General features: G+C 40.7%; 1 protein-coding gene across 2 annotated transcripts; it reads left to right on the forward strand.

The window, feature by feature from the left end:
- The first annotated feature begins 930 nt into the window (after positions 1–930).
- p2ry6 (pyrimidinergic receptor P2Y6) lies at positions 931–18,408 on the forward strand. 2 transcript variants are annotated; one of them, XM_023961808.2, is made up of 3 exons: positions 931–1,105; positions 15,248–15,687; positions 16,165–18,408. In XM_023961808.2, exons 2-3 carry the CDS (start codon positions 15,257–15,259, stop codon positions 16,871–16,873), a joined length of 1,140 nt encoding a protein of 379 aa, XP_023817576.1. In that variant the 5' UTR covers positions 931–1,105; positions 15,248–15,256; the 3' UTR covers positions 16,874–18,408. The 2 variants fall into 2 exon arrangements, with proteins under 2 accessions (XP_023817576.1, XP_023817577.1); XM_023961809.2 differs by lacking the exon at positions 931–1,105 and adding an exon at positions 7,740–7,912.
- The last annotated feature ends 277 nt before the right edge of the window (positions 18,409–18,685 follow it).

Consider the following 18,685-nt stretch of genomic DNA (forward strand, 5'->3'; position numbering starts at 1 on the left):
AAATTGTCCAAACAGTTTGATTTCTCTCAGATGCATCAGACTGAGCGGCTTTATCCTCTGAAAGGACTGCGTGGTGGAGGAGATGCAAAGCAAAACAGCTGCAGAAACCTCAGAGGATTGTTTGCAGCAACACCAGGATGAGAGGACATAGAAATGATGAGCCCTCTGGGACCTGGAAGTGCTGAAACAGACCAATATAAACCGCCCAAATCATAAATAAATACAGAGTTCATTTTAAACTTAGCAGCAAGGATCAGAACCTGTTGGACAGATATGTTTATTTAATGAATAAACAGGTTTTTCTGCAGAGAACGGCGTCTCTTTGATTTCTTTCAACATCCTGTTTGTTCAGTTTGTTTTTATAAAGTCACAAGCTTTTTACGACTGTATTTGATTAGATACAGTTATAAAACTGGGTAGTGTGTTGCACGTCTGTGTTACTACAGTCTTTCTTAAGCTATAATTTGTGTGACTATGTTTATTTGTTTAATAAAAAAATTAACTGAAATGTATTTTTAGTGTTTAGTTGTAATTGCTTCATTTTTTAAGTTGGATTTATAGTTTTTTGGTTTTTTTTTTTTTTCAAAAGCTGAGGGTTTAAAGGTGTAAAAATGGAAAAAGAAAATATGGGGAATATATTATATGAACATTTTTTTAATGAGAAAATTCAGACATCTCTTGTTCTACAGATCTTCATCCGCGGTTCTGCTCAGAGACCGAAACCTGAGTCCACCTGCAGATCCTTACACGTCTGTTTTGACAGTCCTTAATATTTTTCCACTGAAATACGTTCAGGAAATTCGCTGAAACGTCCTCTCGTTAAGTTTTTTCTTTTGTTTCGCACTGTGGCGCAACACCACCACGCGCGTTTATGCCGCGAGGTTTGCCGCAGCGCAGCGATTAGGCGCCTCCGCAGAAAGTAGGTCCGACACGCACCACGCACGAGCGCAGGCAGCGGTTTGAAGCTCACCTGCTCGTGTCGTGGAGTGTGGACGCCGAGGAAGTTTCTTGTGCTCGTGACTCTGCTCGCACTCTCAAAGAAGAAGAGGAAAAAAGAAGAAGAGGAGCTAATAACTGGGATTACGTTCTGCTTCTATAACTTTAGGTAAGTCCTTCACTCACTTTTTCATGTCAGCTTTGCAAACTCTGCAGGAACAGGTATTCACACGTCCTTTTTGCGTTTATGAAACTTTTTTTTTAAATAAGACAAAAAAAAATAGAAGTGGACCCCCGTGTTTTTCCTCATGTGGATTAGGAGGACAAAGTCTTATGTATTCTGCATGTACTTTTGTTGTTATTATTGCACGTGGTGCAAAGGAGTAGATCTAGATCTATTTATGTTTTTTCAGTTTCAAATATTGAAATAAATGTAAGCGGGGCTGTCTCCCAAAACTGCTTCTGTTTTCATGAGTATAGGAAAAATGAGGAATTTAATAACTCATCCAATGAAGGTTCAGACTCAGATGGATTTCCTCCAGAACGGTCCGTGTTACAGGCATGTCACTCATAGACATGTGTTTTTGCTGACTGACATCTTTCTCTTTTGGAACATTTCTTCACCTCAGAATCATGACAGCAGAAACCACAGACCGACAAACAGATATTTAGGCCTCTCGGGAGCATTTGATGGGCTTCTTGGACCTTTAAGGCACTTATTAAGGGGTTTCAGAAACTCCATGCTGTAGAACTTTCGGAAAACATGTTTCTTTTTTTCTCCTCGAAACCTAACCATTAAGAAAAACTGTTTAGGAGCAAAAACAGGAGCAAAAACATGGTTAAACATTTGTTATGACACTGGTAGAAACTGGAACATGTTGATTCAATTTATGAAATAAGGTCCTTTGTGTTATATTACTTTCCTTTCTGTGAATAGATGCAAAAGCAGGGTTGGAATCCTGCTTCTTTATTAGAAGGTCTGTACATTCTCTGCATCCAAACACACCTTGATGTTGGCTTCCATCCACCTTCTCTTTGAACTCATGCCTGATCCGACCAACAGTTCAGAAACAGCATTGAGGAAAGGGTCTGAAATGTCTCCAGTCATGTGTCATGTGATGACATTGAGTCCACCCAAGCAGAGAAGATGCTGTGGAGGGGATTTTACTGAAGCCATATTTCGTGTTTATCAGAAGCCTCAGTTTGACACGGGGGGGGGCACAAACGACACCGACTGACAGTCTCTATTGTCAAAAGTTTTTTCTTTTACCTGTCTGAACCAAATCGCCCAGCAGGACCCGTCCCTGCTACTGTTGGGCGAAGGTGGGTAACACCATGGACAGTCATTTGCAGGGCTCATGGAGCGATCGCCATCACTATGCCGGCTCCCGGGAGCCAATCTGATCAGGAGCCAGCCTACTCTGGCCTCCTGAACTTTAGGACATTTTTCATATTTTTATAGAGGTAATAATAATAAAAAAGGTACCCTGATTTTATTCTTGTTTTTATTTTTACCCTCTCTGGTTAATGCGGGACAGCAAGCCTTCAAACTCAGTCAGAGAGAGAACAAAAATGCAGAGAACACATTTGGGATGTTAACTATAAGTTTAATTTTAAACAGTGCAGCCAACAACAAAATCCAGCCTTGGACGCACTTAAAATACGTGTGGGCAACGCAGCAATGTGCCATCTTCTCTTCTCTCACACCTGAGCTTGTGGACCAGGGGTCGGGAACCTATGGCTCGCGAGCCATATATGGCTCTTTTGATGGTCACATGTGGCTCGCAGACAAATCTTTAATTATAGTTTTTTTTTTCATTAGACCAGTCCTTCTCGGGCGCGATGCGATGCCAGAGGCGCGCAGTAGTAGCGGTGCTTAGAGAGAGAAATCTGCGCCAGCGCTATCAGTTACTATTATCTATTATTTCACAGAGTTTGTACCAGCTGGAAACCTGTGAATTGACGTACCTAAAACTGCGCGCTCCCGTCTCTGAGAAAGAGCGCGCAGTTGCGGGGACGGGATGTGTGAGGGAGAAAGCAGAGGGTGGGGGTGAGGGGTTGTGGGGACAGCAGGTGAATCGCGCAGGGATTGTAAAAACGTAAAACCCGCTGCCTGTCACTCACTGTGGCGTGTGAGTGTGTGTTTGGCTCCAGGTCTGCATGTGAGCAGTCTGTCTCACATCTACAGAACATTCAGACCTACGATCACGTTTAAAGTCTCAACGCCTGCATGAAGCAGAAACTCACCACGTATCAACCAGACTAGACCATCAGCAAAAATACCACGAGAAATACTCATCATTTATTAGCAACAGAATAACAATGTTATTAAAAAGAATCCACAGACTTATTGTACTTTAAAAATGTTGAAATTAAATCAAATGCACACATTCATTTGTATATTTAGTTTTAAACAAATTGTCGCGGACTGAGTTGGGTGGCTGTTGGGCCGCGTTAAAAGTTCTGGAGTTCATTGAACGCGTCAAGCAGAGATCTGATTGGCCCTCAGTTCTGTCGCTCAGCCTGTTGTTAGGGAGTTTGGACCAATGGGGTTCAGCTATGGGCCGAATAAGGGAAATGGGAGGGCTGCAGCGGGAGGGGGGAATATAAAGTTGGGAGAAGCGCTCTCGTCTCGGCGGGAGAGATTCAGGAGTTGCTGAATTAATTGAACGGCGTTTGTTGCGGTCTGCAGTAACCAGAATAAAGAACTTTAAAAGAGGTTAAGTCTCCGTGCCTCAGTGTGGGGAAGGGACACTACATTATTGTATGGCTCTTTCGAAATTACATTTCAAAATATGTGGCATTTATGGCTCTCTTGGCCAAAAAGGTTCCCGACCCCTGTTGTGGACGCTGGACGGGGCAGATCAGGGAGCTTGTGCAATGTGCATGTGCTGTTGTGACATCACAAAAGCTCATTAATTTAAACTTTGCGACAGTTTGATTGACAGCGATTTAAAAGGAATGATTTTTTTAATTACATTTGTTCTCTTTCATGTGAAAAATGCCACAAGTACTTATCAAGAACTCAAAAAACAGGATTTTCATTCTGACAACTTCAACTGAATTCTCTTAAAACAATGCCGTGTCACCACAACGATGAGACACAACAACTCATTGAAATGTGGGCGGATGACTGCAGGCTCATCAAAACAACTTTTAACGTGACACGCATGGCTTCTCACTGTTTTCCTGACAATCTAGATGTCATGAACATTTGTTAGCGTCTCCTCAGTAACTGCAGCAAGCCATCACCGGACCAAAGCAGCAATGAAGAATGCTACAGCTAATGCTGATGCTGATGTTCAAAATATAAAGTTTGAATAAGTGAACTGTCTCAACAAGGATTGGAAACGGCAGGACTTCCATAATTTCTGCCTCTCGCTAGCTTTGCCCCGCCCTCGTAATTCCTGGCCAGTGAGTAAAGAGACCTTTAGTCACATGGTTTTGTTTTACCATCTCTGGTTCGAAACAAGAAAGTCCACATGACGGCAGTCTGAATACAGACCAAACACAAGGTCCAGGACTCAATCTGAACCAAATCAAGCGGACTCGGTCAGGACCAACTGACTTTTACTGTCTGAATACACCCTTAGACTAAACAAAGTGGGTACTAACGAACTGAAAAGGCTTATTTGGCCTAGAAAAAAACTTTAAAACTTATTTTAAAAATTTGTTGATGCATAAATCCAGCCTTGCCGATGTCCTGCTTAGTCCCAGAAACACCTGAGAGGAGAAGAAAGGACTCTAGGAGAAACTCCTGGGCTGTCCACTAACGGTTTCCCACTGTGAATGACCAGGTTGCGATCTTCTCCTGTAACCCAGAACCAGGTTTTTGCATTTCAAACCACGCAGAAGCCGCATTCCTCTTCTGTCTTTACGCAGCTCACTCTGTGTATCAGCTGTTGTTGTGTATACAGAGACAACAATGTGGTGGCAAAGATGGAGGCGTTTAAACAAGGCCCGTTGCCGTGGCAGCAGCTGGTAGAAGAATGCAGTTCCTTCATCTGCAGGATCAACTCAGAGAAGAAGATGGTTCTGCGTCAGGAATGTTCTCATCACTGCAAATGCAAAAGACTATTCTACTAACTTTGAATTACTACAACTTTTGAATTATTGCGAATTTCTTCCAATTTTTTCCAAAAATTTAAAAATTTACAATGACTCAAATTAATGTCTTAAAAATGTGCAGATATTTTATGTTTAAAAAAAAACTGAGACTTCAGAATAAAATGACAGACCTTTAAAAAGCTCAGCCTCCAGAAGGAGAAACAGAAACTGTTTTTCCAGATGCTTCTGCCTCTCATTTTTGAGGAAAATGATTTTGGGGGAAGAGCATGTCTGTCAGTAATGAGTGACTAATTGAGCCAAATACTGTTTATTCGATTAGGAAATGACTCCGGATGAACACGGCAGCCCTAAGGTGAGCAATGGCAGCAGGAGTTTTCCCTTCAGAGAAACACAAGCTCTGGAATAATTGGGTTTAAAAACTGCAAACAATTTGACTGACTTTTTTCAGCAAAAAATAAATCCTGAAAGAGCGGCATGCTGGGGTGACTCTCAGCCTTTGAACGCCAAATGAAACTCTGAGGACAAATTCTAAAGACAACATGCGTTGACACGTTTTCCCCTTCGAGTCTCAGCAGGACAGGCGAGGACTTCTGTGCTTGCAGCCCAGGGTCAGAAAGTGGAAATAAGTGATGGAAGGATTTGCTTGTATTTGTTTGTCCCTGTTGGAAATCCAACAGAGCAAATGTTCTGTTGACGTTGAGGCACAATACTGGAAATAGTGGCACAACTTTTTAACCCACTTTTATGCCAGTAGTTACTTGTGTTCTTCTTCTGACTAAAGGCTGAGTTGCTGGGCGTGTCTGTTTTCACAAAACGAACATGGCTTCCCTCTGGGGGGGCTCTGCTGTAACCACCCTTGGCTATTATTCAAAAACAAAATACAACTTTAGATTTAGGTAAACTTATCATTTAATATTTATTTCTTTTTTTACTATTTTTTGGCTGTTTCTTTTTTTTTAGGCTATTAAATTCTTTTTTTTTTCTTGGTCACTTCTAAATGCTGCTACCCAAAATGAACACAAAAAAAAGGCCAGTTAAATCGCCTGTCCGTCCTGGGGGAGGATCCCTCCTTCATGTGGGCACCCCTGAGGTTTCTTCGTTTTTTCCGGAATCCGTTTTTTTTGGGAGTTTTTCCTTACCGCGAAGGGGGGTCTAGGGGCAGGGATGCCAGTATAGCTTAGTCAGTTTGTTAGTTCATTTTAGTATTTTCCTATTGAACTCTTTGTATTCGTGATCCTTTTAAGTTCATGTTTTACTTCGAAGCCCATCTAGACGACTGTTGTTGTGATTTTAGGCTATACAAATAAAATTGAATTGAATTGAATTGAATTAAAATTCAAAGCCCCCAAAAAATAGTTATTGGGTAATCCAGGGTTAAATTAATTTGACTCACCCTGCCTTCGCCCTGCAACAGCTGGGATTGTATGGAGTCAAAGCAGGGCCATAAAGATTTGAAACCCAAAAACAGAAAACTAGTTGAAAAAATTCAAGTTGAAATATTGGTCTGAGCTAAAAACAAAAAAACAATTCAATTTAATTTAATTCAAACTGTATTTTTCAATATTTATGCTGAGATCTTTGACTAAGCCGTCAAAGTGTCAAACACTTGAAGATAACTTTTCCAACTGGCTTTTAAATGCGGCATTTCGTGCGAACACGCACGCTGCTTTATCAAAAAAGATAATTTAAATAATTATTCATAAAAATAAATAATAAGATCAGCTCCCGGTAGCATTTTCCAACGGTTATGCCTCCATTAAGACTGTCCGAGCAGTTTAAATAGAGGATAATACAGTAACCGCACGAATTTGTGTATTACTTAACAACAGAGAGCTTCCCCCAACTGAATTACAGCGCCGAAAAATAGAAGAACATCCCCTGAATGCATCATTGTATTTTACAGACAATGAAAATCTTTACAATGTGAGATAGAATAAAAACTACACGGCTTGGAGTCGTTTTCTATGGAGCCCCTGACCTGACATGAGTAAAAAAAAAAAAAATTTCCTTCCAACGAAATAATTTATTTGTTCCCACGAAATAACATTTAGTTCCCAGGAAATGTTTAATTCGTTCCCACGAAACAATAATTCACGTGATAAATTATTCATAAACACAAATGTAATTAATACTTGTAATAACAGCAGATATCTTCACATTTCCGTCAGTGTTTATCTCGTGACAGTGCATGTCAGAGACACGAAGGATGTTTAGAGATCAGATTGATTTCTTTTAAAAAGCTCTACAATAGCATCAGTAATCATGTCTCAATGTCTGGGTTCATTCACATCCCGGTAAGCTCTCCGTCAACAAGGAGAAATCATGGTTATATTTGATCATCATTTCTTTTTTTCAAAGTCTGTTTTGGTTATATTTATTTTAACACTAGTTTTTAGCTTTCAGTTTCGAGTTGTTGTTTTTCGGTTTTCAACATTTTTGGCCCCTATTTGTCACCATACATACCCCATGACCCTCAAAGGTATTCAGTGAGTTTTGAAGTTGGACGGATGGAAATTTGACTGAGAACCTTTGACTTTTTAGCACTTATATTTTTACTATTAACATGTTGGCATATTTGTGCCCCCCACCCTCCGGCTGTATTTCTCCTCTAAAGCTGTAAACAGTTTTATTTATCACCACTGTGTGATCAAGAAAGCGATTTCCCTCCCAGCTGCATTAGTCAGGATATGAGGGCGGGGAATGATGTGATCTGCGTCTTTGTTTGGAATAATCAGGGACAGCGGAGATCACTGATAGGACAGAAATGAGGACTGAAGAGCTCCCCAGTTGCTCTCCTGTCCTGCTTGAAGAGGAGCAGAGCGTGTCTGTGGTGTTTTCCCCTGAGGCCGTATCTGCCAGAAGCCCACACTTTCAGATAAGATGATTACAGAGAAGCTTTCTCCTGAAGGTACTCAGACAAACACTGACTGGCTGTGAAAGTTTTGGGTGGTGTTTGTGAAGGTCTTTACGTCACTGAGCACATTGACATGCAAACCAATGATCTGACGTCCTTTATCTGCCTTTTACCTAAGAAACCAAAACAACAGTCAATGTAAAGTTTAGACTGAATTTTCATTGAGTTTATTCGTCTTCAGTGACATTTGAAAATCTGTATTCAAACAGCAGCAGCAACAGTCTGCTTTAATGACATAGTTTTGTTTGGATAATCTGGGATTAAAAACAGTGATTCAGGAAGCCTAAAGCTGTAAAGTTTAGTCAGTCCTTCTACCACCATTTAAAAATAGTCTGGTGTCACACTACTGGCCGACCTTTGCGTCAGGAGCTTGCAGAGGGTCTGCACGTGCATGCAAGTGTGTGCACATGAGCACATACCAGAAAGCATGAAGGCGAGGCAGCCTGTGGGTGGAGAGGTGTTGGGCTAAAAGACACTCTCCGCTGTGCGCAGGGGGAGGGGAATTAGCTCAAATGGTAGAGCGCTCGCTTAGCATGCGAGATGTAGCGGGATCGATGCCCGCATTCTCCAGAGCAGGAGTGCTCACTTTTTTTCGGCATGCAAGCTACTTTCGAGACGATAAGTTCTGAAAGATCTAACTATATGTAGATGATGTGCCAGCTATATCTAAAGCTCCAGATGACTGGAGAGGTCTGGCTGGAACACACTACACACATCTACTCCCTTATCTCTTTCTGAAAGGCTAAATGAGCTGCATGTGGCTAAAATTGCTAGCATTGCAATCAGTATCATATACTGACTTAAGAAAACACATTGGTTATAATGCTAATTATGCTAAATATGATAGTTATGCTGATGTGGCGAAAAATACCAGTATTGCAATCAGCATCATCACTTGACTTAAAAATTCATATTACTTAAGATCCTAATTATGCTAACTATGCTAGTTTTGCTAATGTGGCTAAATGTGCAAGCATTGCGATCAGCATCATCAACTGACTCAGAAAAACCCATTGGTTCAGATGCTAACTATGCTAGTTATGTTAATGTGGCTAAAAGTGCAAGCATTGCGATCAGCATCATCAACTGACTCAGAGAAACACGTTTCTTAAGATGCTAATAAAGCTTACTATGCTAGTTATGTTAATGTGGCTAAAAGTGCAAGCATTGCGATCAGCATCATCAACTGACTCAGAAAAACCCATTTCTTAAGATGCTAATAATGCTAACTTTGCTAGTTGTGTTAATGTGGCTAAAAGTGCTAGCATTGCGATCAGCATCATTAACTGACTCAGAAAATCACATTGGTTCAGATGCTAACTATGCTAACTATGCTAGTTATGTTAATGTGGCTAAAAGTGCAAGCATTGCGATCAGCATCATCAACTGACTCAGAAAAACACATTTCTTAAGATGCTAATAATGCTAACTTTGCTAGTTATGTTAATGTGGCTAAAAGTGCTAGCATTGCGATCAGCATCATTAACTGACTCAGAAAAAACACATTGCTTAAGATTATCATAATCCACCGTATTCAAAATGGCGGCTTTTCTGTTGATTTTGTCTCCATAGCAACGATTTTATGTTTTGATCGCCTGGGGATAATGAACAGATCGACAGCAGTTTCAGATGAATCGGCAAAAGTAAACTTTTGGATGTCCTTTTGGTTGTCCTTTGTTGTTTTTTTGCTAACCCCGCCCCCATTCCTTATATGTTCGTTCCCAATGTATATTAATATGTTCAGTTCCAGTCATGGATGCATTCATTGAATTTTCCTAGTATTCCATATGCAAAATATGCAAGTGATAAGAGTACGCCACTTTTTCCATAGTGGCTTGCCATTGATGTCTGAGAAGTTACGAGACAACCAATAAAAATCCCTAAGACGAGTTTTTGTTTGTACCTGGAAGTAAAGTTTTTCTTGAAAATTCAAGATGGCGGCCTCTTCCCGAGGTCAAAGGTTGACGAGATACCTGAGGTAGTTGCAGACTTGAGCTGGCGGCATGTGTTTGTTCGCACAAACAAAAATGTTGTGTTCCCATATTGTCGAAAAACGTGAAAATCGCCAATTCTCATAGTTCCCAACAAAATGGCCACCAAGTCGTAGGTCGTGTGCCCATCCCATAATGATTTCAAACCTTCCCCGAGAAATCCCCGACACGTTTTTTGGTTTTCGTAACTGTATTTTGATTTTTTTTTCTTTGGCCCCATTAGCAATTTTCGGCCCATTCATTTCTATACGGTATGAGGGTCAAAATTTCCCTCAAAGACGCAGAAATCTTTCCAACTGTGAAACCAATATGGTCCTTGGCGTTAGTAACTTCTGCTGCGGGCCATAATAACGAAACGTTGCAGAAATAATATGAGTGTTTTTGTGGTTAGGACTATCTATGTCCTAACCACATAGACTATGTATGTTGTTTTTTGCTAAACACTGGTCATGTCTTTTTTGGCTTATTCCTTTTCTTTGAGGGCTTTTCAAATCTTTTTCATTTTTTTTCCGTTAACATTGCTGAAACAATTTGGATGTTTTTGTGGTTCTGGTTGTGTGTCTGTTTGTGCATTTCGTGTTCTAGTACGCACTGATAATGTCGGTTTGGGCTTTTTTCCTTCTTTTGACGTCTTTTTTTGACGTTTTGTACCTTTTTGAGTTTTTTTTTCCCTTGTTACGAAAATAATATGGTCCTGCAGTCAGTAACTAGGGTTACATGCGCCACATATCTTTGATCCGATCAAAGATCAGATTAGAATTGAACTTTGTAAACAGACCCAGAAAAACTTCATCCAATCATAACAAGCGTTTACATACGCCACACTTTCAAACGGAATCAATTTTTGCATGTGCAGAACTCTCTAAAATACCGAAAATGGGTGTAGACGAAGAATTAGCTAGTTGTAGAAAAATAAAGCTGCGGAATAAAGCGAGATGATCTTCTAAACCGGTGTTTTTCAACCTTTTTTCAGCCACGGCACACTTTAACTTTGACAGAAATCCCAGGGCACACCAGAATCCAAAAATTAAAAAAAAGAAAAAACTCAAAGTCTGTGTTGATCTACAGACCCTTTGTGATAATTGTGGCAGAAAAAGCTGGAAGCAGCAGCTGTTTTTTCTAAAAGATGTAATAAAAGTTAAGTAAGAAGATTTAAAAATTGTGTTCGTTGTTTCAAGATGTTTAACAAGGACGACTCATTGTGCGCTAAGACACTGTCACTTTAACCACATGCATCATGGGAGTTGTGGTGCAAACAGCCACCGAATTCAGACAGACTAGCGTCTCTGAGTTTCATTGTTTTGTTCACTTTTTCCACGGTCTGATACCGGATTCTGTGGAAAGCTACACCACTAAAGACGAGCTTTAGATGTTATTTTTTTTGGCACTAAGAGACTTTATTAGCAGAATCAGAACAAGAAAGGGAAGACTTTAACCACTTCTGATTGGTCAGACTGATGACGTGTGATTAAGCCTCCAAGAATGATTGGTGGAGACAGTTAAAGGGGCGGGACTTTTCCTAAAAACAGTTTAGCTACGGCTAAATCGCGGTACCCTCATTCTTATCAAAATGTATTTAATAGAATCAAATAAACACAAAGAAAAAAGTCTTTTGTGATCTTTCATGTTCCGAACTACTCAGTGTTTTATCAGGCCTGTTTGGATGAACAAAGAGCTGAAATCCTGGAGATGGAAAATTATTTTAGATCAGTAAATGAGGGCAATTTCCCACGGCACACCTGACCATATCCCACGGCACACTGGTTGAAAAACACTGTTCTAAACGGACTCAAAAGAAGGGTTAGGATTAGGCTAATACGTGCAGCTTTAGGTGCAATCATGAACATAAAATCTGTGCATCTTGGCTGACTGAAACAATTTGTCCTACATATTTTATGAAACATAAAAATGGCCTATTATTAATTTTGAAGATTTTTACAGGAAAAAGATGACCACATTTACTCCTCAGAATACAGTTTTTTGCATAGTTTCTGGTTTGTTGTGGAATTATTGAGTAACATTATATAAACAATAAGATAAATGTTTTCAAGAAAGATGCGGAGGTTCTACAAAAAAATTGCTATCAAGTTCTGAGTTAATAAATTGTTCAAAAAAGCTTCCGACTACTACGGTTACTGTTGGCAGTAGGGGGGGTTTGTGGCCCTCTGCACAGATCACGGTTACTCAGAGGGCAAATTTAGTGGTCAGGGTATCTATGCAGACATGAATCTTGCCTGTCACTGGGTTTATGGACTGACTGGTTTCCTGCTCTGATATTTCATACCTGCAGCATCAGCTGACGGCTGAGGAAAGGAAAAACTTTACCTGCTGCACATCGAAGCTTTTATGATTCTTCATAAATCGAGGAAAAAAGGGTTTTGTTTGTTTGTTTTTTAGCTGCTTTTTTAAGAGAAAACCCCTGTGATTAAGGCAGAGTTCCCACTCTTAATTACTTGGCAAATTCAAAACCAACTTTTTATGGTTCTGACAATTTTTTATACATATATAAAGCTTTCAAAGGTTTTTATTAAAATGATGCATTCTCAAATGTTTTTTTTTTGTTTCTTATAGCACAATAAATGACTTAAAAAGAACCTTTGTGGATTTGAGTAACCCCTGTGCTATCCTAGGCACTTTACCATTGGGAGTGGGGTCATCTAGACCCACTAGACAGTGCTCTGAACCTTTTTTCTTCAATGATTTGTGATCTTCACTGGTGTCCATGGATTACATGAAATCTTTCCACCTTTATCCACTTTTGTCATGGTAGGGAGAACAAGTCAATGTAAGGGTGGGGTCATCTAAGATAGCACAAGGGTTAAATGATTTTTTTTAAACTCACTTTCACTTTTAGTAAAGAAAAAAATCTCAATTTGAAGAAGAAAAATGGAGGATGAGTGGGTGAAATGTTTGGCAGTAAAAAAAACATCACAAGTGTGAAAACAGAACAAATTTGACTGTAAGGTTTGACCTGCGATAACCTCTGATCACATGCTGCATCTCATTTTAAAGACCCACTCCAATGAAAATGGTAGTTTTGGTGTTTTTAACATGTTCTTCTGGCATTTCTCTGGTGATAGAGGACATTGATTGAGAAAATTAAGCTTGAAATTGTCTCTGAGTACTTTTGTAGACAAATAGATCCATGTGTGTCTTTGTACGAGCTGGCATCAGGCCTAAAACTCCACAGCCGGATAGCTCCAACATTGCTCACCATTTTTTTAGGTTTGGGGTGTGAGGGGCTGTAAGCTAGTGGGAGAGTGTGTACACAGACAGCTTTCAGCGATGGGGGGGCGGGGTCGCTCCGCACCAACAGTTCCGCCCACAACTCCGAGGTGAATTTGTAATAAACTCCTGCCGCTCTGCAGAAACTATGTCCTGGAAAACGACTCAGGTTGCTGCCAAATTTTTTGTAATAAACATCGAGGCTACTATTAGAAGACATACGGTGTTCATAATCAAAAGATCCCTGGGAATACAGACAATAGATCAACAGATGATCGGAGTGGGACTTTAAAAGCTTTTTTGCTGTAGGAGATTGTCTCTTCATTCCTGCAAACATGTCAAACATCTCTATCATATAAAACTCCTTTAGTATTTTTACTGTGTAAACAGGTGATTGATGCAAGTTGGAGGAGATGTGGTCTTTCTCAATGAAAAAGACAATTGTGCAGGGGTGCAGACTGCGGGAATACTTGTGCATTTTACTACTTACGACTATTTGGTTGCTTCACATTTTCCTCTCCTCGTTTCATTTACTAAAGCTTAAATGATGAAATACTGAATGACTGTAGACACATAATGTTCATGCACACACACATACACACACACACCGAGGGCTTGGCCTGGCACACACTTTATCAAAAATGTGCTTTTTTTTCCCTTCACCTTTCATATATCGGTGCACATTTACTCTCTTGCACACATAAGTTGTGAAATGCGGTGAGTCACCCTTTTTGAGGCTGCAGGAACTAGTTCCAGCAAAGGACTTTCTCAACTGCATAAAAGATGTGTGAAGTTGGAGGGTGGGGGGGGGGGGGGTATACTTTTCATTAATCTCTCCTTTATTTTTCCAGAGATGAAGGTGGGAGTCCAGACAGTCTGTGCTAAATCCCATTTGTTACCTTAAGCTAAGTCACACCTGACAGGAAGTGACCTCATACATTTTGAAACTCATTTCCTTGATGCTCAACATTTTAGGTTTCATTAAAAACTATAAGGTTAGCCATATTCTCGTAATTTACCCTTAATTTGGGATAAAGAGGAATTGAGGAATGTAAGGAAATTAGGCTTGGCATCAAAACTGTAATTTGACTTGTTTCTAATACTATTTTAAAATGATGCTGCACTAAAACCATTGTCTGTAAATGAGTGAGTGTGACATCACCCAGAGAAAATGGTATACCTGTGGGAACAGGTGTCTGATGCAAGTTGAAGGAGATCATTAGATTATAGATTATTATTAAGGCATCTGATTGGTCTTGAATTACTTATCAAAAACATGTTATGAGAACGGTAGCAGAGCATAAATGGTTATTCTGACAAATAGAAGTTCATAAGATATTTGCCGCTGGGTTATGGGCGGGACTGTTGGTGTGGAATAAGACCCCCTCTACTTCCTGTCATCCATCTGTTTACATTGTCTCCCTCTAGCTTACTTGCCCTCCCAACCCTGACTTAACACAAGTGGTGCAACAAAAAGGCCTACCAATATTGGAGTTATCCAGCCGTAAAATTATGATCCAGATTCCAGCTCAGACAAGGAAAACAAAGACATACATGAATCTAGTCGTCTACAAGTGGATCATCAGAATGGAGCAGAGCAGGGAGCTTGTGGCCCGCCTAATGTATTTTCTACATCACAAATGAGCTCTTTTTCAAATGGCTATTTTTCTGTCTGCTCCTGATTCACAACGTTTTGAATAAAGAAAAACTCAAAAAATCTGTTTTAAACCATCTCCATCATCAATAAAATGCCACAATAACACGATAGAACCACACACACACACAAAACACTGTTATTAGAGAAAGTCTTATAACTCCTTTCAGGGTTGCTGGAGCTTATCCCAGCCCCTGCAGGGCAGAGGTGGGGTTGACACCGATAGGTCACCCATCCATTACAGGGTCACATGCAAAATGCAAAAGAAAATGAGAAACCTTTGTTGCCCTCTGGTGGACAGCTGTGGATTTGCAGCTATCCTGTAAAAACTCCAGGATGGATTCATTTTCAGTTTGTTGCTTTTTTGCTTTTATATGGTTGTCGTAATAGAATTTGACAGTTTTGTTCCAAACTTGAAACTCTACTGTGTTTAACCTAAACTATGTGTTCTTACCTCAGATTGGGAAAATGCCCCCATCGTCCAACTCCCTCCCCACAGAGACCCTCATCTCCAATCCTTTTCCGTGGGACTTTTTCTCCACCAGCTTTCATCCCACAGAGCCGTACGGGGCAGATATTTTCTCCGTCGGAAACAGCAGCAGCGTCGCTGAGACGGCCTCTCCTCGTTGCACCTACAAGGAAGACTTCAAGCAGATTCTACTTCCTGCGGTGTACTCCATCGTCTTCCTGCTCGGCTTCCCACTCAATGCTGCTGTCATTCTGAAGATATGGAGGACTCGACCCAATCTGTCCAGGAGCAACATCTACATGCTCAACCTGGCTTTAGCAGACTTCTTGTATGTGATGTCACTTCCTTTACTCATCTACAACTACGCCAGCCACGACTACTGGCCCTTTGGGGAGTTCACCTGTAAACTAGTCAGGTTTCAGTTCTACAGGTAGGTTCATCCCTGAGTTTTTTCCTGGGTTTGGGGTGCAAGTCTGGATGTGCTGAGAGTTTGGGTGTCAAGTCCCTCCAGGCTTCTAAAGTGCTTAGAGAATCATCTTATCATCATATCAGTTCATCTACCTTCTCCTTCGATCTATTTGATGTGCTAAAAGCTTTTGTGTTGAATGCTACCCCCGGCATTTACCGGGCTAGCACAAGCAGGACATTGGTTTGCGCCCCCTTTGAGGCTGCATTTATCCTGTTTTTTCTTTTTATGTCTGTCTATTTGTCCATCTGTCCGTCCATCCCTCCTTAGATTTTTTAAAATCTAATTCATTTTTTGTTTTTATTGTTCTTTTGTTTGTTTTTCATTTTGTAGTGTTTTCTTGGTGTTTTCTACAGTTCATTTTGGATTCTTGCAGGCAGCCAAAGTTTGCCTGTATCCGGCCTTGATGGTCACCAGAGCTGTCCTGTTCTCCTCTTTCAGTAATCTCCACGGCAGCATCCTGTTCCTCACCTGCATCAGCATGCAGCGCTACATGGGCATCTGCCATCCTCTAGCTGTGTGGCACAAACAGGGAGGTCGCAAGAAGGTGTGGCTCATCTGCGGAGGGGTGTGGCTGCTGGTTATCACCCTTTGCGCGCCAACGTTTTATTTTGCTTCAACCGGAACCCAGCGAAACCGCACGGTGTGTTACGACCTAAGCACGCCGCAGCGCTCCGGCGACTACTACCCGTACGGCTTGGCTCTGACACTGCTAGGCTTCCTGCTGCCCCTCATAGGAGTGATGGTCTGCTACTGTCAGATGGCCCGCATCCTCTGCCGCCCGGTGTCCCACCAGGGCGTCCCCATGGCAACAGGGGAGAAACGGGACAGGGCTGTGAGGATGATCATTGTTGTGGCGTCTGTGTTCTGCGTGAGCTTCCTGCCCTTTCACCTCACCAAGACCGTCTATCAGGTGGTGCGCACGTTGCCCCACGCCTCCTGTGAGACCAGGAACCTGTTCTCCATCATTTATAAAAGCACCAGGCCGTTTGCCAGCATGAACAGCTTTCTGGACCCCATCCTGTTTTACTTCACTCAGCCGCGCTACCGCCGCAGCACCAGGAGGTTGCTGCTCAGGGTCACAGCAAGGGGGGACAAAGCCCCCCCAACAGGAAGCAGATCCTACAGCGCCGCTGTGTCAAAGTCCTGATGCTGCAAAGTGTGAAGTAGCTGCTTTTTAACAGGTGATGCTTCAGTCTGGAGCCAACAAACTGATGCTTAGTTCAGCTTAAAAAACATAGCACTTCTGCATCTCTTTATTGTAGATATGAGCTTTAAAATACAGAACAACTGAAGTCTTTTCTCTGTGAAAAACAACCTGCTGCAAATGTAATGTGGGGGCAGAAATGGCAGATGGAGGATCCTGCTATTGACTGGGCCTCTGAATTCAGAGCATCTTCTGACAAAAACACAGTGATGTTCATTATCGTTAAATCCTTTAAGATCCTATCAGTTTACTTTTCTGTAAACTGATGGAAAATAAAGAAAAATATTCTTTACTGTTTTTATATTTCAAATCCAAATCAGCAAAAATTAGAAAAATTGAAACATTAAATTAGAAAAAGTGTGAGGCCACAGCGCAGCCCTCATGTAAAATAATAAAAGTTTTTCCATTTTGTAACAAAGGCAGAATTTAGAAACACTGAAATGTTAATGTGCTGCAAACGTATCTTCTGTGTTATTGATTTTGTTTAAGCTAAATGCAGAGTGAGAGGACAAATACAGATGTTTTTTTAATGAAACATCTAAAATACTTAAGGATATTCGTGGTTTATCTTGATATGGAAAGAAAAACCTTTAAAGCACTCAGAAAAATTGATGATGAAAGTTGTAAAATGTTGAATATGATGGTAGTTTGTGTTTTTCTCTCTACCTGTTGTTGCACAATTCCACCACTGGGTGGAGCTCTCATCTCTGTGTTGAAGTGATGGACAAACATTGAGACCTTTTCTTCTGTGACATCTACATGTTGGAGTCATCAGGGTGGATTGTTTCCACGGAGCTGAAGGAAAGCGTTTGGTGAGGATGGGGAACCATCATTGATTTATTTCATCCTGATTCTGAGGCTGTCAGGAGAAATGGCCTAAAATTCAGCTATTTATAAAACTGAAGGATTGTTTTATAATGTCTGACCTATTAAGATCTGCAGAGTGCACTGTGAGTATTTAGCTGCATGGTAGATGCATCTGGAGGCCACATCTGTCTTCAGGTCAGACAGGTGAGGAGGGGGGCCTGATGGAGACCAAGTTTTTCCTGCAGCAGCTTCATCATATTTATTGTGTCTGTGAGTTCAGCCTCCTGACAGTCATGTGATGTTGGTGCATCTTAATTGCAGCAAATGTTTGGAAACTCTGAGCTTTTTGTACTTGAACGTTGTGTTGACCTGCTATGTGTCTAAGCATTGTAAAAGTGTGTTATCGTGAACTGTGTGTGTTGTGCTGCTGGCTTCAGCAAAAGCTAAAGTAGCGGTTTTGGGTCAAATGTTGTTTGTAACAAACTGTCATTTTATGAAAAAATAAATCCAGCCAGTATTATAAAGTTATTTTAGACTTTTATTTTTGCAAAAAAAAACTTTTGCAAATTGCAAAGTTGTCACTGTGAGGCCATTGATGCTTGTGTGAAGATGTTTTGTTCTTTAAGGCGATTCTTACTGAAAGAAAGCTAATAAAAGTATTACAGTGCAAACTGTTTGTGATCCTTGCAAAGATTTCAAACCCTGTTTTTAGACATTCAGGACACTTTAGCAGGTCTGAAGTTGATTTACATTCTCTTTGCTCTACACACCTTTCCAAGCTTTTCTTAAAATCAACACAGTCCAGATTTTCTTTTTAGGATCTAGACAAAGATAGGATCTTAGGAAACTGTTTTCAAAATGAGTCTAAATGCTTGTGCTACAAACTCTCAACAAGAGAAAAACCTAATTTAAGATTGAGAACATTTAACTTTAATGTTGTATTCAATT

The sequence above is a fragment of the Oryzias latipes genome, chromosome 13, assembly GCF_053564925.1.
Source record: "Oryzias latipes strain Hd-rR chromosome 13, Olatipes_Hd-rR_3.1".
Taxonomy (NCBI): domain Eukaryota; kingdom Metazoa; phylum Chordata; class Actinopteri; order Beloniformes; family Adrianichthyidae; genus Oryzias; species Oryzias latipes.

What these genes read in the sequence shown, in the direction of transcription:
- p2ry6 (XM_023961808.2), top strand. Translation starts at nt 15,257, where the DNA reads ATGCCCCCATCGTCCAACTCCCTCCCCACAGAGACCCTCATCTCCAAT. An exon ending in GTCAGGTTTCAGTTCTACAG is followed by an intron (nt 15,688 to 16,164) that starts GTAGGTTCATCC and finishes CTCCTCTTTCAG; the next exon opens with TAATCTCCACGGCAGCATCC.